Source organism: Myxine glutinosa, chromosome 4 (assembly GCF_964187855.1).
Source record: "Myxine glutinosa chromosome 4, kmMyxGlut1.1, whole genome shotgun sequence".
NCBI classification, from domain to species: Eukaryota; Metazoa; Chordata; class Myxini; order Myxiniformes; family Myxinidae; genus Myxine; species Myxine glutinosa.
Window position 1 is genome coordinate 23,480,831 of NC_136264.1, and position 21,696 is coordinate 23,502,526.

General features: G+C 43.4%; 1 protein-coding gene across 1 annotated transcript in view; it reads right to left on the reverse strand.

The window, feature by feature from the left end:
- The window catches only part of LOC137425815 (uncharacterized), a 1,363,480-nt gene that overhangs the window by 1,145,527 nt on the left and 196,257 nt on the right, over positions 1-21,696 (reverse strand). Inside the window, exon 73 of the mRNA XM_078775194.1 lies at positions 13,162-13,284. Coding sequence (XP_078631320.1) covers positions 13,162-13,284 — 123 coding nt within the window. The remainder of the gene's footprint in view (positions 1-13,161; positions 13,285-21,696) is intronic.

Consider the following 21,696-nt stretch of genomic DNA (forward strand, 5'->3'; position numbering starts at 1 on the left):
AAACCATGAACCAATAAATTCCACATTCCTGCGCCACCTTCAGTCGAATGTCAGGCACTGACAACTGGTTCGTGAAGGACTTGGGCAAAAAATTTACCCTGTCTGAATGTTTCTACATGCAGTCAATGGAAAAACTACGAATGGCGATTCCTCGATTGTCACAAGTGGAAACCCTCACGTCATTTCCTCATTCTGTTTTAAACTCAATTTCTCTATATTTCCATTCCAAACAGCATCATTCTAATCACATTAATACTACAGCATTAATATAACAAAAACTTACAAACACTCATGAGATGAACTAATATCGACCAATCTGACGTGATAACCAACACAGACGAATCTGCCAGCGATAAAGGGCGGATACGAAACACTTCGTACGAATTGAAAGTCAAGATCATAATTTAATTGAGGAATTTATGAAACTTCCCACCCACCTCAGGGTGGATAAAAGTGGCATTGTCCAGGTGGAACCTCAAAATCACGATTGCATTGAGATATTATCAAACCAGCGAATGTTTGTGATCATGTTTACTCTTGGATCAGGGGAGCATTTTTGTTTGGTACAAAAGTCAAAATCATAATTTTATTCAGGAATTCATGAAACCTCCCACCTGCAGTACCTTAGGACACTCAGTGGAACCCCAAATGATCCACAGAAGGTTTGGCAGGGCTAATCCCAAAACTGAGGGAGTAGCTTCAGGATGGGCAGACAGACACTCCTGTTTAATAATATAGATTCAATACCAGAAAGTGGTTATTGCTCAAAATGAAATCATTGCTCGGATAATATTTCACGTTTATTTTTGAGAAGTTGTGTGCTGTTGACTTACGTAAGCTTCAATATAATGAGTTCGGAAAAATATGGTGAAACACTCTCCAGGAATGGAATGATCTACAAGGGAAAAGACAATTCAGGTGAAGAAACGGAAAAGACAAAAAGTTTGAATATGGCCTGAGCTTTTCAGAATAAGCAAACAAATCAAATGAATGAACATGAAATGATTCGTAACTAGTAAAATGTGTACACAATTATATAAAGAATGTGTAATGATCATTATAGCTTGAGCTGTGAAAAATTAAATTAAAAACATACCTCGTTCTTGAAATTTGCCACAAAATCCTGGTATGGAGCGCTGCTCTTATTCTGCATCTCCTGCATATAATTTTGATTGGTAGCTGTCATCTTGAGGTTCACCTTCTTTTTAATCATACCTGCATGGTGAAGGGTGGGGCGGGAGCCAGGGAGAAGAAATTATTTTAATGGTTTGAAAAAATTGCATTCTCGGTGTCATGGCTTACTAAAAACTGGCTTGAAAATTAGTTGTTAAAAGAAACTTCAGGAAACATTGACTGAAGTGATGAACTTTGCACAGCAGGATCAACCATGAGCTTTGGCACATTTAAATACGACTTCATCATTACCCTGTGCTCGCGAAGCGAAAGGCAGGGTTAAGCATTCGGGTCCGTCCGTACGTCGTACGTATGTACGCGCGTGTCTGCATTTTAAAAATTCATTTTCTCGGCAACCGTTGGTGCGATTGACATGAAATTTTCACCATGGGCGGGACTCCTCCTGTAGAACATTTTAGTGAATATTATGACGTCACAGGTCACGTGGTACGGGCGCCATCTTGGAAAAAACAAAAAACTTTGCACCTCTATATCTCAATAACCGTTGCACAGAAATAATTGAGACAGGACTCATTGCAAAGAATTCTCCATGCGGGAAAAATATATGTTAATGATGATGTCATAGGTGCCACCGTTATGACGTCATAATTGGACAAGTAAAAAATCTTCATCCGATCAGGATGAAATTTCTTCAGCATCTTCTTGGTATAAATTCATGCAGAAATTAAATTATAATGACGTCGTAGGTCATGTGGTTCGGACGCCATATTGTTTTGAGTGAAAAACCACTAAAATCCAATTTTCTCCTAAACGACTGAACAGACCGAGGCCAAACTTTGCAGACAGAATCGCATACCCATGACGAACAAAAAAGTCAGCGAGAATGACGTCATGGGTCACATGGTTTCGGAGTTATGACGTTTTTAAGCATAAACATTTGAAACCAAGCTCCTCCCTCATTTGTGATCCTATCGAGGGGAAACTTCACAGATGTGTTCAGCATATCAGTCTACTAAAATGACCTTTTGGAATTTGAAACAGGTCACGTGGTTTGGCAGATACAAATAATTAAACGAAATTTATAACTCTTGAACCGCTTCATTGATCGACGTGAAACTTTATATTTATAGTAGAGGTAATGAAATGTAACATGTGTGCAAAATTTCAAGATGATTGGATGTACAGTCTGGAAGCTAGAAGTTGTTATTGCATGAAAAAGAAGAGTCTTCTAGAGTGGGCATGGAATTAATTATCACACTGCAAATGACGAGCAAGCAAAGTACGGAGCGACCTCACAGGGTGATTTTGACCTCAAATAAAATTCTGATTTCAGATTTGTCAATCGCTGAGGTATATTAACACACGACGAAAAGAGATTTGGCGAAATTCTGACGATTTTTGACAAAAATATAACATTTGTGTTTGCATTTCAGTAATGTAAAGTGTGTGCCGTGTCAGCATTTTAAAAATTGAAACGTGGCTCATTGTAAATAACTCCATATGGGGAATAGGTGTTGTTTACGATGATGTCATTGTTGCCATAATTACAACGTCATAATTCGACTGGGACAGCGCTTAGTCTGATCAATTTGAAATGTATTGAGCATGATCTTAGCAACAATTATTTAGAGCATATAAATTTATGATGTCATCGCTCACGTGGTCTGGCAGCCATATTGGATCAAAAAAAAAGAAGCGTTCAAAAATAGAGGAGTTGGCTCACACCAAGTTGACTGCGCAGGGTAAGTATTCTATGAATACCATCTCGTTCTAGTAACTAGTTTCAACAGCAATTGAAGGAAGGGTGGAAGAATGGCGACAACTACTTGTCGTTGCAGCAGTCGAGCAAACCTGGACGTCTATATGCACGTTACTCTCGCAGCTGGAGTTCAACTGCTTATCCAAAATCCCTGATCTTTCACTCCTTTCCTTGCTGCTCCAACCCAATCATTCCCTCACACTACCCAATCCATCAATCAGATTCACAACTCCTCCATTGTGCTTCCCCATTGTTCCAGTTTGTAAACCCTCCATTTTCCTTGAATGAGCTTACATCAACCATGAGAGAACTACAGCGCATTTTGTCCTGATTCAGCTTAACACGAAAAACAATAAATTTCAAGCCCTTGCTTAGCGATCCCTAAATTGAGCTTCATGGAGGTGGCACTGTCACACATCAAACTTGTTTTCCCCCAAATGACCATGAACTGTCAAATATTTAAGTGATGGGACAGCCAGTCAATGGAAGAATTTCAAGAACCTGTTCAATTTGGAACACCACTCGGCCTACGTTGTTCTTAATGCAGAATTGTACTTTTTTGCCAAGGAAAGGTTCAGATTTGTGGTGGTGTGCACAGTGAGAGCAAACATGTTGGCCACTACATCTCCCAACACCTTTCTGTCCACACGACTTGTTTGACTGGGCTGAGCATCATGTGTCTGACAAAGTTTGTGTTTTTTTACTTCCAAAGAGGTTCCCCAGTTGACTGTGGCATTGGGACAGCATTTTTCAGCTGCTCAGAAAATATCATCTATATATATAAAACACAGTTTGTGTGTGTGTGTGTGTGTGTGTGCGTGTGTGTGTGTGTGTAATGTTACCGATAGACTCCGAAACGGAGAGGCTCACGTGCTTGATATTTGGCATAGACATGGCCATTGAGCCTGGGACGAACATGGCCGAGACAATATTTGACGAGATCCATATTTTTTATTCATATTTACCTCAGCGCATTTCAGCGAAGTACCCGCTAATCTCAGCCAGTGCAAGCAGCTCGCTGATTCGCTCAGAGCGATCACGTGATGTTCCATCCCGTCACACGTCACACGTTTGCCCGTAATTCAGGGCGAAAAGCCATTGCGTTTTTTCACCTTTATGCGACCGTGTTTTGTGTCGATTTTGTGCGATATGAATTAAATTTTAATTCATATTTCGTGTTTACGAATTCGAATACGAAGGATTTCCCCTTTCCCCTTTCGATTTCGAATACGAATGGAATACGAGCTTGAGTCGAGAGGGCGAATGTACGGGTTGGGAATGTGCGGGTCTCCCTTCCCCCACCCGGCAACGCCGGTACTGGACGGCGTGGGTCACAGGATCGGTGAGTCTCCAAAATCTGCTTCGTGCTCTTGCGAAGATGCAGGACGATGTCGCGATTGTTGTGCTGCTCTCCGACCATGAGAACTGCAACGTCATTGTTGACTGGCCCTCCCCTTCCCCCTCCCTCCCCCCTCCACCCTACCCCTTCTCCCCTCCCCTCCCTTTTCCCCCTTCCCATCTCCCCCTCCCTTTTCCCCTCCCCTTTCCCCCTCCCCCCTCATCCTCCCATTCCTCTCCCTCCCACCCCCCTCTTAGTGGGGGTAGAAAAGATCAAGGTTTTGGATTGGGGAAGATAAGAGATGGTGGTGAACAGCCGTTTTAAAGACCTGGAGGGAGGAGTGGGATTGAAGAGAGTGAGGGAGTTTGTTCCAGAGGCAGGATAAAAGAGGAATGAAGGAGTGAAGGTGAGCAGAAAGTCTTGATTTTGGCAGTTTAACCATAAGAGGGTTGCAGGCAGATCTTGTGCGACCTGTAGGAATATTTGGGGGACAGGGCACAAAGAGAGCTGGGGGGCGGGGGGCAAGGCCAGAGAGGAGTCGGTAGAAGACGGAAAGACCACCAACCTGCCTGCAGTGAGTGAGTGAAAGGCCCTTGGAGTTAGCTTCATCGCGGGAGATTCCAATGATTCTGAAAGCTTTGGTTTCAACAGCGTGAAGACGAGCTCGGTGTGAGGCAGGAGCACCAGACCAGAGGGGAGAGCAGTATTCCATGGAGCTGCGGATGAAAGCCTTGAAAGTGGTGAGGAGCTCAGGTGTACCAAGGAAGGACTTCGCACGACGGAGGATGCCCAGTCGGCGACTGGCGGCTTTGGAGGCCAGATTTGAAATGTGGTTTTCCCAGGAAAGATCATGGCAGATAGTGAGACCCAAAAGCTTGAGTGACAGAACTTCTTGGAGAGGATTATTCAGAAAGTAGATGGGAGGGTTGTCCAGTCGGTCTTTTCGGAGAGACATCGTAAGAGTGTGAGATTTGTCAGGATTGAAAGACATGTTCCACTTGTTTGCCCAGTCTGTGATTTTGTCCAGGTCTGCAGAGAGTGAGGAGGCTGCAGACTGCCGATCTGAGGGATGAGGAATGGAGCGACAGAGAGTAGAGTCATCAGCAAAGAGATAGAGAGGATTTTCAAGAGGGTCAGAGAGATCATTGATGAAGACCAGAAAATGCACAGGGCCCAGAACACTGCCTTGGGGAACTCCAGCCTGAACAGGAAGAGGAGATGAGAGAAACCCATTCAGGGCCACACGTTGACTACGACTAGAGAGGACGTCCGCCAGCAATGCGTGGAGATATCCATGGATACCAAAGGAGGAGAGTTTGGTGAGCAGAGCGGGGTGCCAGACCGTATCGAAGGCACGTGAAATGTCAAGGGAGACAGCTCTAATTTCCTGTTTGGCGTTGAGGACCTCCATCCATTGTTGAGAAAGCAGAAGCAGCATGTCCAGAGTAGAGTGACCAGGTCTGAAACCAAATTAATGGTCAGAGATCAAGCCCTTGGAGAAGAGGAAAGATTTCATATCTGAAGCAATGATGGATTCCATGACTTTGCTGATAATTGGGAGAAGGCTGATTGACTGTCGTTGCTAGGATCTGTTTTTGCACCTTTTTTGTGCAAAGCGGTGATGTTGGCTGATTTCCAAGCAGATGGCAGATGACCTTGAGCAAAACAGAGGGTGAAGAGAACAGAGGGAGTTTGAGTGTGTGGGGAGTGGGGGAAGGTTTTAGAAGGTGAGGAGAAAGCCTTTAAGGTGTGGGGTGAGGAGAAAGCGTTGAGAGGGTGGGTTGAGGAGTGATGCAGAAAGGGGGGACATGAAGTTTTGAGGACTGAATTAAGTCAGGAGATGAGGATACGTTTACTTACAATTATAAATAGTCCAATTACTTTTGGAAAAAAACATTTACCAAAGTAATTTATTACCCTCGCCTGAGGAGAGGGTAGAGCATTTTGAGTCCGTTTGTCTGTTTGTTCGCACAGAATAAACATGATTTTCTCTGCAACCATTGGTCCGATTGACAGGAAATTTTCACCATAGATGCAACTCCACCTGTATAATTTTTTAATGATAATTATGACGTCATAGGTCACGTGGTTCAGCCGCCAACTTGGAAAAACTGAAAAACTTTGCACCTCTATGTCTCCGAAAGGTGAAATTGAATATTGAAAAGGTGTAAATTGAAAAGCGAAAGCGCTGAATAGAACAAATTGAGACATGGCTCATTGTAAAGAACTCTCCATGGGGAATAAAATATGTTAATGATGATGTCATAGGTGCCTCCATTATGACGTCATAAGTCGACAAGTACAAAACTTCATCCTATCAAGATGAAATTTGTTGAGCGTCATGTAGTCATAAATTGGTGGAGAAAAAAAAATGATGACGGCATCGGTCACGTGGTTCGGCGCCATCTTGGAAAAACCGAAAAACTTTGCACCTCTATATCTCCGAAAGCGCTGAATAGAAAATATTGATACATGGCTCATTGTAAAGAACTCTCCATGGGGAATAAAATATGTTAATGATGATGTCATAGGTGCCTCCATTATGACGTCATAATTCGACAAGTACAAAACTTCATCCGATCAAGATGAAATTTCTTGAGCATAATCTAGGAATAAATTAGTTTAGGAAAAAACAAAATGATGACGTCATCGGTCACGTGGTTCAGCCGCCATATTTGTTTAAACACAAAAGCCTTAAAAAACACTGAAAATACATCCTGGTGAGGGTTTGCAATCTCTGATTGCACTTTCTTGTTTCCCTCGTACCGTTTGGCCTGTCAGGATGACCTGAAGGTACACACACCTACCTTAGCTGTCTCGGCTGGGTTTGAATCCAGGCTCACCTACATACTGCCATCTTGGTGTTTCACAGGCATTGTGATTCAGCAATGTGTATTGTGTCTTGGATGGACCTTAAACAGGGCATTCTGTCTGCCAGCGTTAGTTGGTGGACGTCAAAGATCACATGTTGTCCTTCACAAAGAGGAGGTGAGCTCTCATTGGCACCTGTCGAAATTCCAAATTGCTTCCCTTATCTACCAGGGGGACTGCATAGCAGCACATCCATGCTCTAAGGCAATGACGCAACGCACAGCCACGTGTTGCATACAAAAGAAGAAGACATATGTTTGAAGTATATTTGCCTTATGCATACCTTCATATTGCATATCAATAAAGTCATTGGAAAGGAGGAACCCCGACCGCGATCCAAGCCGATAACTTTACCTGGACTGGCCACAGCAGCAAAAGTATCTGCTCCGAGTTCACATTTGCTGCCCTTGTAGGCTGAACCACAACTGCAGGTGATGATGCAGGTAGCATCGCATGAGCAGTTTCCACCATTCTTGCAGAAGTTCATCGCTGTGCAATTCTCTTGACACTTCTCCATATCACAACTCTCTGAAAATGGAAATTGAAAAGCAGTTGATTTTGGGGAAGCATTCGAGGATCACGAGAGACACAGTTTGCCTTCAATCACAGTCTTGATGCAACAAGGTATAGATTCCCCAAGTTGCTGAAAAATGTTGGAATATTTGTCCATTGTCAAGTATTTAGACAATCCCCCCACGCAGCAGAAGATGGATGTGTGTGTGTGTGTGTGTGTGTGTTTGTGTGTGTGTGTGTGTGTGTTGTGTGTGTGTGTGTGTGTGTGTGTGTGTGTGTGTGTGTGTGTGTGTGTGTGTGTGTGTGTGTGTGTCCATGCCATAACCTTTTATACCAATTGAGCTTTTGTCATCATATTTTCAACAATCCTTTATTACGATAATATGGAGAAGACTAATTAATAGTTGGTTTCAAAAAATGTCAAATGGCAAAGGCACGATAAATAAAACAGACATCCGAGCCCATCTGTCGCGCATCAGCATGAGGCGGACGGGTTTTGTAATCGCATCTGTATTTCTTTATTTTGTCCACTTGCATTTTTTGACATACTTTCTTGTTTATCATTTGAGCTTTTGTCATCAAATTTTCAACAAAACTTTATGATGAGAATGTGGCAAAAGCTAGTTCATAAAAATTCCTATTTTAACTGTTGTTTTCCTCAAGTTTAGTTGAAGTACAAGGTGTATGTGGACGGGTTTGTATTTTCAGATACTTTCTCGTTCTTTCCTCGCATTCTCTGCACGTGATGATTTATGTACAAGCTTCTCTTTTAGCCTTTGATCACTCTAAAATTTACATTTATTTAAATAATACTAGTGCAGAAAATTTATTCTATTTTAAAACTGGAAACATACAGTCACATGAAAAAGTAAGTACACCCCATGTAAAGTTTTGACTTTTTCAACATATTTCAACATACAGCTATTTGATCTTCATTTCAACAATATTGATAAATAAAGGTGATATAATATAACACATATCATGAAACATTTACATTTTGTCGTCCATGGTATAATTTAAATAAACATAAATGCAAATTTCGCATGTGGAAAAAGTAAGTACACCCCGACATTTATCACTACTTCAAATACCTAAAATTAGAATCAGGTGCACCAGCTCAGGTGCAAATGATTAGAACATCGTGAGAGAGGATCTTGGAGGAACCTGCCTTATTTAAACCTCAGACATTTAGTTTGGTTTGCTCTTTGTTGTTGAAGTGTGCTGCGTCACCATGCCTAGATCAAAAGAGCTCTCTGAGGCCTTCAGAAAGAAGGTTATAGATGCCTACGAGTCTGGGAAGGGATTTAAAAAGATCTCCAAACAATTTGAAATCAATCATTCGACTGTCCGGAAGATCATCTACAAGTGGAGAAGATTCCAAACAACTGCCATCTTGTTCAGGCCAGGCCGCCCCAGCAAGTTCAGCCCAAGAGCAGACAGCAAGATGCTGAAAGCAGTCTCTAAGAACCCCAGAATGTCATCACTGGACCTACAGGTAAGCTCTTGCCACTGTTGATGTCAAAGTGCACGAGTCTACCATTAGAAAGAGGCTGCACAAATTTGATCTACATAGGAGGTGTGCCAGGAGGAAACCTTTGCTGTCCAGAAAGAACATCAGGGCAAGACTAAAGTTTGCCAATGAACACCGAGGCAAAGACCAGCACTTCTGGAACAATGTGCTCTGGACAGATGAGTCAAAGGTAGAGCTATTTGGCCACAGTACCAGAAGACATGTTTGGCAAAAACCAAAGACAGCATTTGACCACAAGAACCTGATACCAACTGTAAAGCATGGTGGTGGAAATGTTGTGGTTTGGGGCAGCTTTGCTGCATCAGGGCCTGGGCAGCTCACCATCATAGAATCCACGATGAATTCTTCATTGTACCAGAGGGTGCTTGAGGATAATGTGAGGCCATCTGTCGGAAAATTGAAGCTCAACCGAAGGTGGACCTTGCAACATGACAATGACCCTAAACATCTATCTATAATTCCAGTAATCTCTGTGTGTTTGTTTGTACGTTTGTACGTTTGTACGTTTGTACGTTTGTTTGTCTGTGACCGCTGTTTCTCGACAACCACGGGTCCGATATACTTTAAACTTGCCAGGTATATTGCTGGGGACCCGAGGATGTGCCTTTTCAAGGTTTCATATTAATCGGACAATTACTTACCGAGCTATGTCCAAAAAACGATTCAATCAATCAGAGAGCAGCGAGCTATCGCGTGTGCCGAACGTGGCGGACACACTCTGCCTCGGATGGCACATTTGAGAGCGTATTCATTTATTTCACGTTTGCAAACTATGTTGGCGCTATGTTGGCGTTAAACTATGTTTTAAAACTAATAAAAACCATTTCATGTAAATAGAGGGGGGGGGGGGATTGTCACTGTACTCGCACGAGCAGATGGCGGAAGTGCCTGACCGCCAAGTGAAGTCCGAGCAACTCGCGGTCGAAGGTACTGTAACGGCGTTCGGGCGGGCGAAGCTGCCGGCTAAAGAACGCCAGCGGTTGCCAAGCTCCGTTTTAAAACTAATTAAAACCCCGGGGGGATTGTCACTGTACTCGCAAGCCGTTCGCCGTTCGCTTTGGCGTTGCGAATGGACCAAAACATTTCATGCACCAAACCATTTCATGTAAAGCGTTCGCCGTTCGCTTTGGCGTTGCGAATGGACCAAAACATTTCATGGACCAAACCATTTCATGTAAATAGAGGGGGGGATATAATTTTAGATATAGATATAGTACGGGCATGCCCTAGTACCAGTAAATCCACCAAGGAATGGCTGAAAAGAAAGAAATGGAGGGTTCTGGAATGGCCAAGTCAAAGCCCGGATCTAAATCCCATCGAGATGTTGTGGGAGGATTTGAAACGAGCTGTGCATGCAAGAAACCCCTCAAACATCGCACAGCTGAAAGAATTCTGCATGGAGGAGTGGGCAAAAATTTCTCCCAGTCGATGTCAGAGACTGGTAGACAGTTTTAAGAAACGCCTACTTGAGGTTGTTTCTGCCAAAGGGGGCAATACCACCTATTAGAGCCAAGGGTGTACTTACTTTTTCCACATGCGAAATTTGCATTTATGTTTATTTAAATTATACAATGGACTACAAAATGTAAATGTTTCATGATATTTGTTATATTATATCACCTTTATCTTTCAATATTGTTGAAATAAAGATCAAATAGCTGTATGTTGAAATATGTTGAAAAAGTCAATACTTTACATGGGGTGTACTTACTTTTTCACGTGACTGTATATCCAGCTCAACGCAAATCTTTGGATCACAGGATGTTTCTAATTAAAAATATGAAGCAAAAACCTTTCAACATCACTTTACTTAATGCTTTCCTTGATAGCAAAGATGAAGGTTTTGGTTATTTTTGATAATTTACAATCAATCATTAACAGCATTTGCAGGTGATGGTACAGGTAGCAGCATTTGCAGGTGATGTGCCAAGAAAAACAAAGCTTTGTAATGTGGGGTACTAGCATGAGTACCCGGCATTGCCTGGGGGGAGGGGGGATGATGGGGGGAGGTAGGAGAGGGAGGGGTGAGGGGAGAGCGAAGGGAAAGGTATACCACAAAAACATCTTTTTGGGGGGGGTGGGGAGGGGGGTGGGGAGTGGCTTTGACAGGCGCCTTCGTTTTGAAGGAGGAGGGGAAGGGATGGAAGATAACCTCAGTGTTGCCCAGGTAAAAAAATGGAAATTGTAATCCCTGGTGTTGGCTTAGTGGTTAGGGTGCCGGCTTAGGATCCGAGGATCCTGGGTTCGAATCCCGGTCGATCGCTGAATTAACGCCGGGGGGGTTGACTCAGCCTGTCATCCTTCCGAGGTCGGCAAATTGAGTATCAGCTTGCTGGGATGAATGATCCCGGTGTATACCCCGGTTTAGAATAGGTACACCGTATTCCTGCGCATCGTAAGAGGCGACCAATGGTTGGCGTCAGGAAGGGCATCCGGCCATAAAAAAAACATTGCCTCAAACAGGGAACCATGATTGTCATGGGGCCCGCAAGGCTAACCCCCGTTCTAGCGGGGAAAATGGCCTTAAAACGATCATTCATTCATTCATATTCTGCCATCATCACCAGGCGACAGTACACATTTACATAGAGAATTTACATCTCTCTTCCAGTCCCCCACACCCCCACATGAGGCCGGGGCCACAGAGCTAATGTTACCCCCCAGACAAAGTTGTATTTGTGTTTGTACCCTGAGTAAAGTATATAAGCGTTTGTCGCTGGGGTACCCGGCGTTGCTCAAGTGAAAAATAAACATTAACATATTTCAAATGAGGGCAAATATGATGGAAAAGCAATTACATCCAAATCAGAATCCATCACAAATGTCAAATCATCATTTTACCGTTTTGTTGAATATATGCTGCTGAATGTGCCATTCATCACGCTTCTGAGTTAAGTATGATGACGTTCAGGAAGAAGAAGAAGCCTTACCACCAACTTCGACCGCTTCCGGAATTGTTTAATCATTTTGTATTCAAATGTCTGTTGATTATTTTGTATTTATTTATGAGAATGTGTACTTGTATATAACTGTCATTAATCAAAAAGGCTTAGGCACCACAGAGTGATTGTTAAAAAATTTCAAAAAAATAACTTTGTTTTTTGCCCTCAACACTCCCAGGCACTCATTGATGAACCTCTGAAAGTTTGACGAAGATCCGTTCAGCCATCTCTGAGAAAAATGGCGACACACACACAGACAGACAGACCAACGGCTCTCTTACATAGTAGATCTATATATCACAGAGAGTGGAAGGTGTATTCAAATTGAGGATTTGGGAATCATGGATGCTGTAGCAAAGGGTAGATGTTGGATCAAATGTAACTTATATTGTCACCGATGCTTTGCAACGAAATATGTTACATCAGAATCAGAATTTGAAAACTGTGAATGCGATTTTCATCAATTTGGATGTGATGCTCGTTGAAGGTGTAAGCATGCTATATCAGTTACAGAATGAATGAATGAATGAATGAATGATCGTTTTGAGGCCATTTTTCCCTGCTAGCGCGGGGGTTAGCCATGCGGGGCCCATGACAATCATGGTTCCTTGTTTGAGGCAATGTTTTATGGCCGGATGCCCTTCCTGACGCCAACCCTTAGTCACCTCTTATGATGTGCAGGGGCACGGTGTACCTATTCTAAATTACAGAAGAATGAGTTACAGAGAATGTACAGAGAGAATCCCGGTGTCTACCCAGGTTTAGAATAGGTACACCGTATCCCCGCGCATCGTAAGAGGCGACTAAGGGTTGGCGTCAGGAAGGGCATCCGGCCATAAAAACATTGCCTCAAACAGGGAACCATGATTGTCATGGGGCCCGCAAGGCTAACCCCCGCACTAGCGGGGAAAATGGCCTTAAAATGCCTGTTGTTGTTGTTGTTGTTGTTGTTCTATCAGGAAGTTTAATCTGATGTGCATGAGGTCGAGATTGCTCTGTTCGAAAATGGTATGCAATATTTTATACAATCTCTTTTTTATTGTTGCTAAAAAGACACATTTCATTCAAATACCTGCTGTTGATGCAGATGCAGAGCTTGTTTTAGCTGTGGCTGTAGAGGTTGTGGATGCGATGTGAGTTGTTGTACTTGACCCGAGTTGAGGTGTTGTATCAGGTGCAGAGATTGTAGTTTCTCCTGGTGGTTCAACAGCACAAATAAATCATTAGACTTTGTGAAGGATATTTTTGAAATTGAATGTTTTAAAACTGAATGCTTACATTTTGTCCCGTTGTACTTCTGTTTGGAATACTGTATTTTGAGAGGAGGGAGAAATCTTGGTCTAGCTATAAACTCTCGTCCTGGTGTTTCACAGGCAGGGCGAGGCATCATTGTGTGCAACATCCCTCAAATGAATGATACATTTGGTTTCCCGTCTGCTTGCATTAGTTGGTTAACGTTAAAGACCCCACTGTGTCCTTTATGAAGAGTAGGCGATCAATTATATGCACTATTGACAAATTCCAAATTGCAGCTCAAATGTACAAGGAGCAAACTCACTCGGAGCATTACTTCCATCCTAAACTCACTGCCCAAGTCATAAATATTGAATAAACAGGTGCAGATAATTCTTAATTACAGAAAACAATGACAGAAGGGTTATCCATTCCCATGCATGCACACACTTGCACTGGAGTGTCGGGCATGTTGCAGAGTTGAACAGAAAGCTCTGTGAGGAGAGACAAGTGACTGAAGTACTTCCTGATGCAGTGGAGATCAGTTGGCGAGTGAGTGGGTACAAAGCCAGAGAGTGGAGAAGAGTGAGTGAGTGGAGTTGCATCAATGGGGAATAATAAGTGGAGAATCACACCAATGGAGGCATGAAATAGCTCAGGAGTGGAAGTCTCTGGCCCAGAGCAGATACAGTCACGTGAAAAAGTAAGTACACCCCATGTAAAGTTTTGACTTTTTCAACATATTTCAACATACAGCTATTTGATCTTCATTTCAACAATATTGACAGATAAAGGTGATATAATATCAGAAATATCATGAAACATTTACATTATGTAGTCCATTGTATAATTTCGATAAACATAAATGCAAATTTCGCATGTGGAAAAAGTAAGTACACCCTTGGCTCCAATAGCTGGTATTGCCCCCTTTGGCAAAACCTCAAGTAGGAAACAACCTCAAGTAGGCGTTTCTTACAACTGTCTACCAGTCTCTGACATCGACTGGGATAATTTTTTGCCCACTCCTCCATGCAGAATTCTTTCAGCTGTGCGATGTTTGAGGGGTTTCTTGCATGCACAGCTCATTTCAAATCCCCCCACAACATCTCGATGGGATTTAGATCCAGGCTTTGACTTGGCCATTCCAGAACCCTCCATTTCTTTCTTTTCAGCCATTCCTTGGTGGATTTACTGGTATGTTTAGGGTCATTGTCATGTTGCAAGGTCCACCTTCGGTTGAGCTTCAACTTTCCGACAGATGGCCTTACATTATCCTCAAGCACCCTCTGGTACAATGAAGAATTCAAAGTGGATTCTATGATGGTGAGCTGCCGAGGCCCTGATGCAGCAAAGCTGCCCCAAACCATAATATTTCCACCACCATGCTTTACAGTTGGTATCAGGTTCTTGTGGTCAAATGTGGTCTTTGGTTTTCGCCAAACATGTCTTCTGGTACTGTGGCCAAATAGCTCTACCTTTGACACATCTGTCCAGAGCACATTGTTCCAGAAGTGCTGGTCTTTGCCTTGGTGTTCATTGGCAAACTTTAGTCTTGCCCTGATGTTCTTTCTGGACAGCAAAGGTTTCCTCCTGGCACACCTCCCATGTAGATCAAATTTGTGCAGACTCTTTCTCATGATGATATACTCGTGCACTTTGACATCAACAGTGGCAAGAGCTACCTGGAGGTCCCGTGATGACATTCTGGGGTTCTTAGAGAGTTCTTTCAGCATCTTGCGGCCTGCTCTTGGGCTGAACTTGCTGGGGCGGCCTGGCCTGAACAAGTTGGCTGTTGTTTGGAATCTTCTCCACTTGTAGATGATCTTCCGGACAGTCGAATGATTGATTTCAAATTGTTTGGAGATCCTTTTAAATCCATTCCCAGACTCGTAGGCATCTATAACCTTCTTTCTGAAGGCCTCAGAGAGCTCTTTTGATCGAGGCATGGTGACGCCGCACACTTCAACAACAAAGAGCAAACCAATCTAAATGTTTGAGGTTTAAATAAGACAGGTTCCTCCAAGATCCTCTCTCACGATGTTCTAATCATTTTCACCTGAGCTGGTGCACCTGATTCTAATTTTAGGTATTTGAAGTAGTGATAAATGTAGGGGTGTACTTACTTTTTCCACTTGCGAAATTTGCATTTATGTTTATTTAAATTATACAATGGACTACAAAATGTAAATGTTTCATGATATTTGTTATATTATATCACCTTTATCTATCAATATTGTTGAAATGAAGATCAAATAACTGTATGTTGAAAAAGTCAAAACTTTACATGGGGTGCACTTACTTTTTCACGTGACTGTATGTGCCGCCAGTTGTGACAGCTTGCTGGGCCTCATCATCTTGTAGACCATCTTCTGTTTCATCGCTGTGGTGTGGCTATTCCATTCTGTCCTGTTATTTCCCTGTCATTACCACCTACTCTGTGAACACCACCTGCTTGACTGATCTGCACATCACGTATCTGGCATAGATTTCTGTTTTACATTCAAAGAGGAGGTTCAACAGCCGGCTGTGGTATAGATGCAGAATTTTGCAGCTGCACAGAAAATACCAATTACAAGGAGCCACCACGGTTTCACACCAGATGGAGCAGAATGTTCATTGTATGAATATTAGCAGATACTGAAACACAAATAAATCAATTGTAGCACAGAATCCTGCGTCCACTGCACACATTTAACAGTCGGAGCTGCAATATATACACAGGAGTGGTAGCACTGCCTAAATATTGACACAAAGGAGGAGGTGTAGGCTTGGCTGTCCACGGGAACTGCATGGAGACGATAGGAAACTTGTTGGGCCACACTGGTGACCTTAACAGCTTCACTGCATGCCATATATAGGAGGGGTGGGGGCCCGGGTGGGTGGATTTGCGGATAGCCGTGCCTTGCCTTGCTTAACAGGGCATTTTTTGTGCACTAAGCAGGAGATTTTGCAGTTGCATTTAATTTTGTCTGTTCGCTGGTTTTGGAGTGAGGTCCATTGCTCTTGCTGTTTTGATTTGGCATCTGCCTTCCCAGTGAAAATAGTGTGAAATGGGGGAGAATAATGAAATTATAGAGGGGTGAAGAACACAGACATGAAGAGTAAGGAGTGGGGGGAGGGGGGGGGGGGGGAAATAATAATGATGAAGGGTAAAAACGATGAGTATAATCGAGGGAAGGTGATGAGGGAGTGCAGACGAGGTGCGTTCATTTTACACGGTATGTGTCTGCAAAGTTTGCAAGACCAACAATTTCACATTTTTCAGACCAAATATCCAATTGATTGTATTTTGGTTGTTTTTTCAATCTTCTTTTGAAACATAACGGCTTGGTTTCTCCAGTATAACAAAATTATTTTGCATTAAGCAGATAAAATTTATGAGGTGAAATATAATAGCAATGGAGAATACAAATCTTGTTAATTTTACTGAAAAAAACATTTAAGTTTAAAAAAAGGAAATCCTATTTTTTTTCACCAATGTTCTAAATCTGCTACAAAAGCACAGCAATACCTGCAGAGTATTCTGTTAATTCTGTAACTCACTGGGATTGACACAATCTGTCAATTTCCCGACCCGGATCTCAGCCAATGGAGTATCTTCTCTTCTAGACTTGGTTATGACTAACTTCCCTGCTAATGTCTGCTGCTCTTCTTCTGCTCCAATCGGTTCTTCTGATCATGTGCTTGTCAAAGTGGACATCTCTCTGGCCATTCTCAGAGAGCCTCCTCAGCGTCGACGAGTCTGGCATTTCACTCAGGCCGACTGGGACGGTCTTCAAGCAGCCATCAATCGTCTGGATTGGTCTCCCATCTCCACTGCCTCTGACATCAATTCTTCCTGGGAATTCTTCCAAAGCAAACTGATCTCTCTCATGCACAGATTTATCCCATCTCGCCTTCAGTTGTCTTACCCTTCCTCCCGTCCATGGTACACTGAATCTTGTGGTGAGGCAGTTGCCCTGAAACAACTTGCCTTTGCCTCTTGGAAGGCTAATCCAACTGAAGGAAATCTCAGTTCCTTCCACCAAGCTCGGAACAAGTGTGTGTCTACCCTCAGGAGTGCCAGGAAGCACTATCTCTCCTCACTCAAGAATGAACTCTCAAACTTGTCTCCTTCCTCCAAATCCTGGTGGCGTCTGGTCAAATCCGTTTCTGGTGTTTGTTCCCCCTCCATCCCCTCCCTTACCTCAAATGGCCACACAGTTGACATCGCACGTGACAAAGCCGAATGCCTCAACTCTGTGTTTGCCTCAAAATCCTTAGTCCCAAACCCATCTCTCTCTGTTGCCACCTTTCCCAGTCGAACCAAACTGCTCCTGGACTCTGTGACCTTCTCTCCTGACAAGGTGGAGGAGTTTTTGTCAAACCTCGACTCTGATTCTGCAACTGGACCAGATGGCATCAGCCCACGGGTCCTAAAATCCTGCTCTGCCGCTCTATCTCACCCTCTCTCTGTTCTTTTCACCCTATCCTTTGCTCAAGGTCATCTGCCAGCATCCTGGAAATCAGCAAACATTACCGCTTTACACAAAAAAGGTGCAAAAACAGATCCTTGCAACTACAGACCAATCAGCCTGCTCCCAATTATCAGCAAAGTCATGGAATCCATCATTGCTTCGGATATGAAATCTTTCCTCTTCTCCAATGGCTTGACCTCTGATCATCAATTTGGTTTCAGACCAGGTCACTCTACTCTGGACATGCTGCTTCTGCTGTCTCAACAATGGATGGAGGTCCTCAATGCCAAACAGGAAATCAGAGCTGTCTCCCTTGACATATCACGTGCCTTCGATACGGTCTGGCACCCAGCTCTGCTCACCAAACTCTCCTCCTATGGTATCCATGGAAATCTCCATGCATGGCTTGCGGACTTCCTCTCTGGTCGTAGTCAACGTGTGGCCCTGAATGGATTTCTCTCATCTCCCCTTCCCGTTCAGGCTGGAGTTCCCCAAGGCAGTGCGCTGGGCCCTGTGCTTTTTCTGGTCTTTATCAATGATCTCTCCGACTCTCTGGAAAATCCTCTGTATCTCTTTGCTGATGACTCCACTCTCTGCCGCTCCATTCCTCTTCCCTCAGATCGGCAGTCTGCAGCCTCCTCACTCTCTGAAGACCTGGACAAAATCACAGACTGGTCAAACATGTGGAACATGTCTTTCAATCCTGACAAATCTCACACTCTTACTATGTCTCTCCGAAAAGATCGACTGGACAACCCTCCCATCTACTTTCTCAACAATCCTCTCCAAGAAGTTCTGTCGCTCAAGCTTTTGGGTCTCACCATCTGCCATGATCTTTCTTGGGAAAACCACATTTCCAAGCTGGCCTCCAAAGCCAGTCGCCGACTGGGCATCCTCCGTCGTGCGAAGTCCTTCCTAGGCACACCTGAGCTCCTCACCACATACAAGGCTTTCATCTGCAGCTCAATGGAATACTGTTCTCCCCTATGGGCTGGTGCTCCTGCCTCACACCTGGCTCGGCTTCACGCTGTTGAATCCAAAGCTTTCAGAATCATTGGAATCTCCCGCGATGAAGCTATCTCTGAGGGCCTTTCACTCACTCACCGCAGGCAGGTAGGTGGTCTTTCTGTCTTCTACCGACTCCTCTCCGGCCTTGCTCCCCCAGCTCTCTCTGTGCTCTGTCCCCCAAATATTCCTACAGGTCGCACAAGATCTGCCAGCCACCCTCTGATGGTTAAACTGCCGAAATCTCGGCTCTCTGCTCACCTTCACTCTTTCATTCCTCTTTTCTCCCGCCTCTGGAACAAACTCCCACACTCACTTCAATCACACTCCTCCCTCCAGGTCTTCAAAACAGCTGTTCACCACCATCTCTTATCTTCCCCCATCCAAAACCTTGATCTTTTCTACCCCCACTAATTCACCCCAGATCCACCTTGTTTGAAATTCCAACTTCTTTCCTGGAAGTCTTCGCAGTGTCCATATGTTTTATACCTCTCCCACCCCCCCACCCCCCTTCCCATGCCTCCCCCCAAAGCCCTCTCCCTCCCACAGTTCTCTCGATGTCTCCATGTCTCTCGGTCCCTGCTCTCAAATGTTGTGTTTGTGTCCTTCCCCCTCTCTCCCCATCTTGTCTACCGCTCCCGATGTTATTTGTTTTGTGTGTCTGTTTGTCTTTCTGTGTGATTAATGTTCGCTCTTTCACGAGCCTCGATCTTGTATACAAAAAAAAAAGAAAAAAAAAAAAAAAAAAAAGAGGTTGACAACACAAAGACGCTTGTCGAGGAAATTCCAGGAGTCGTCGAAGTTGTCGTTAAAGCTGCGATTTCTGTAAATGAAACACAAAATTATGACTTGCTTATTAATAATAATAGATTTAATCTGAACTATCACTGCTCAGGTAATCTCTCCTGTAATCGGTAATGATAAAAACCACAAAACGGCAGTTTTCAAGAGCAGTATCTTAAGTTTAAGTCTTGAACAAGATATCTCAAAAACAGGATTTGTTTGTGAACAGGTATCTCAAAAGGTTGTCCACGGATTGGGACGAAATTTTGGAGAGAGGTTGGGTATGTGACATGGACGAAATTATTAGATTTTGGTGAAGATCCGGATCCGGATATGGATCCAATAATTACCTTCGCAAAAGCGGCAGGTTATGTTTTGATCGCTGTGTATTTATTTGTATGTCTGTGTGTGTGTGTGTATGTTATTCGCATAACTCAAAAAGTATTCAACCGAATTGCATGAAATTTGGTGGGATGATTGGTTATTATACGGGACACATTTGATTAGATTTTGGGAGCAATCGGGTCAAAGGTCAAGGTCAAGGTCACGAAAAGGTCAAAATCGTATTTTTACCATAGCGCGGTCAATTTTTATCCAATTGGCATGCAACTAATGCCAAAATGTTCAGAATTCAATGCCCGATCTTGTTTGTCATAACTCGGTCAATTCTTATCCGATTTGCATGAAATCAGCACCAAACTGTTCACTGTTCTGTTCCCTACACTCCCATGCCAAGTACAGAACAGTAGCTGCGGCGAAGGTATGCGCTCTACCGAGTGCCCGTTCTAGTTTTTTAAAGTGATTCTTTGCCATTGAGAGATTGGGCTAAAACCGCTATATACCATGATATCTCAAAAAGTTACGGACGGATTCAGACAAAACGTTTTACACTAGTTGTGTGTGTGACAAGGGCGAAACTATTCAATTTTGGTGAAGATCTGAATGCAGATCCAGATACGATAATTTTAAAATATACAAGTGATTCTTCACTATTGAGTGATTGGGCCAAATACGATGTAGAGCACAATATTTCAAAAAGTTGTGGATGACTGAAGAGAAAACTAGGTGGATGAGTTGATTAGGTGGCAAGAAGAAGCAGATTAGATTTTAGTTCAGATCCGAATCCAGATCCGGCCTATCAGTGGGATACAAAACGTAAACTGTTCAGTCTCGTAGAGGTATGCTCTCCACCGAGTGCTGTTCGAGTTAAATAGGATTTTGTGAAATACATGTTTGTTGGATTGAACAGGAATTTCTTCCTTACCCACACAGCTGCTTTTGATTCGGTCATAGCCATCTTCACAGTCACATTGGTACAGACCGATGGTGTTTGTGCAAATTTCGTTCTTCCCATTGCAGAATGAGGTTCCAGATTTGCATTCATCTATGTCTTTTTGCATCCCTGGTGTTGGCTTAGCAGTTAGGGTGCCGGCTTAGGATCCTAGGATCCTGGGTTCGAAATCCCGGTCGATCGCTGAATTAACGCCAGGGGGGTTGACTCAGCCTGTCATCCTTCCGAGGTCGGCAAATTGAGTACCAGCTTGCTGTGATGAATGATCCCGGTGTATACCCCGGTTTAGAATAGGTACACCATATCCCTGCGCATCGTAAAAGGCGACCAAGGGTTGGCGTCAAGAAGGGCATCCGGCCATAAAACATTGCCTCAAACAAGGAACCATGATTGTCATGGGGCCCGCAAGGCTAACCCCCGCTCTAGCGGGGAAAATGGCCTTAAAACGATCATTCATTCATTCATATTCTGCCATCATCACCAGGCGACAGTACACATTTACATAGAGAATTTACATCTCTCTTCCAGTCCCCCACACCCCCACATGAGGCCGGGGCCACAGAGCTAATGTTACCCCCTAGACAAAGTTGTATTTGTGTTTGTACCCTGAGTAAAGTATATAAGCGTTTGTCGCTGGGGTACCCGGCGTTGCTCAAGTGAAAAATAAACATTAACATATTTCAAATGAGGGCAAATATGATGGAAAAGCAATTACATCCAAATCAGAATCCATCACAAATGTCAAATCATCATTTTACCGTTTTGTTGAATATATGCTGCTGAATGTGCCATTCATCACGCTTCTGAGTTAAGTATGATGACGTTCAGGAAGAAGAAG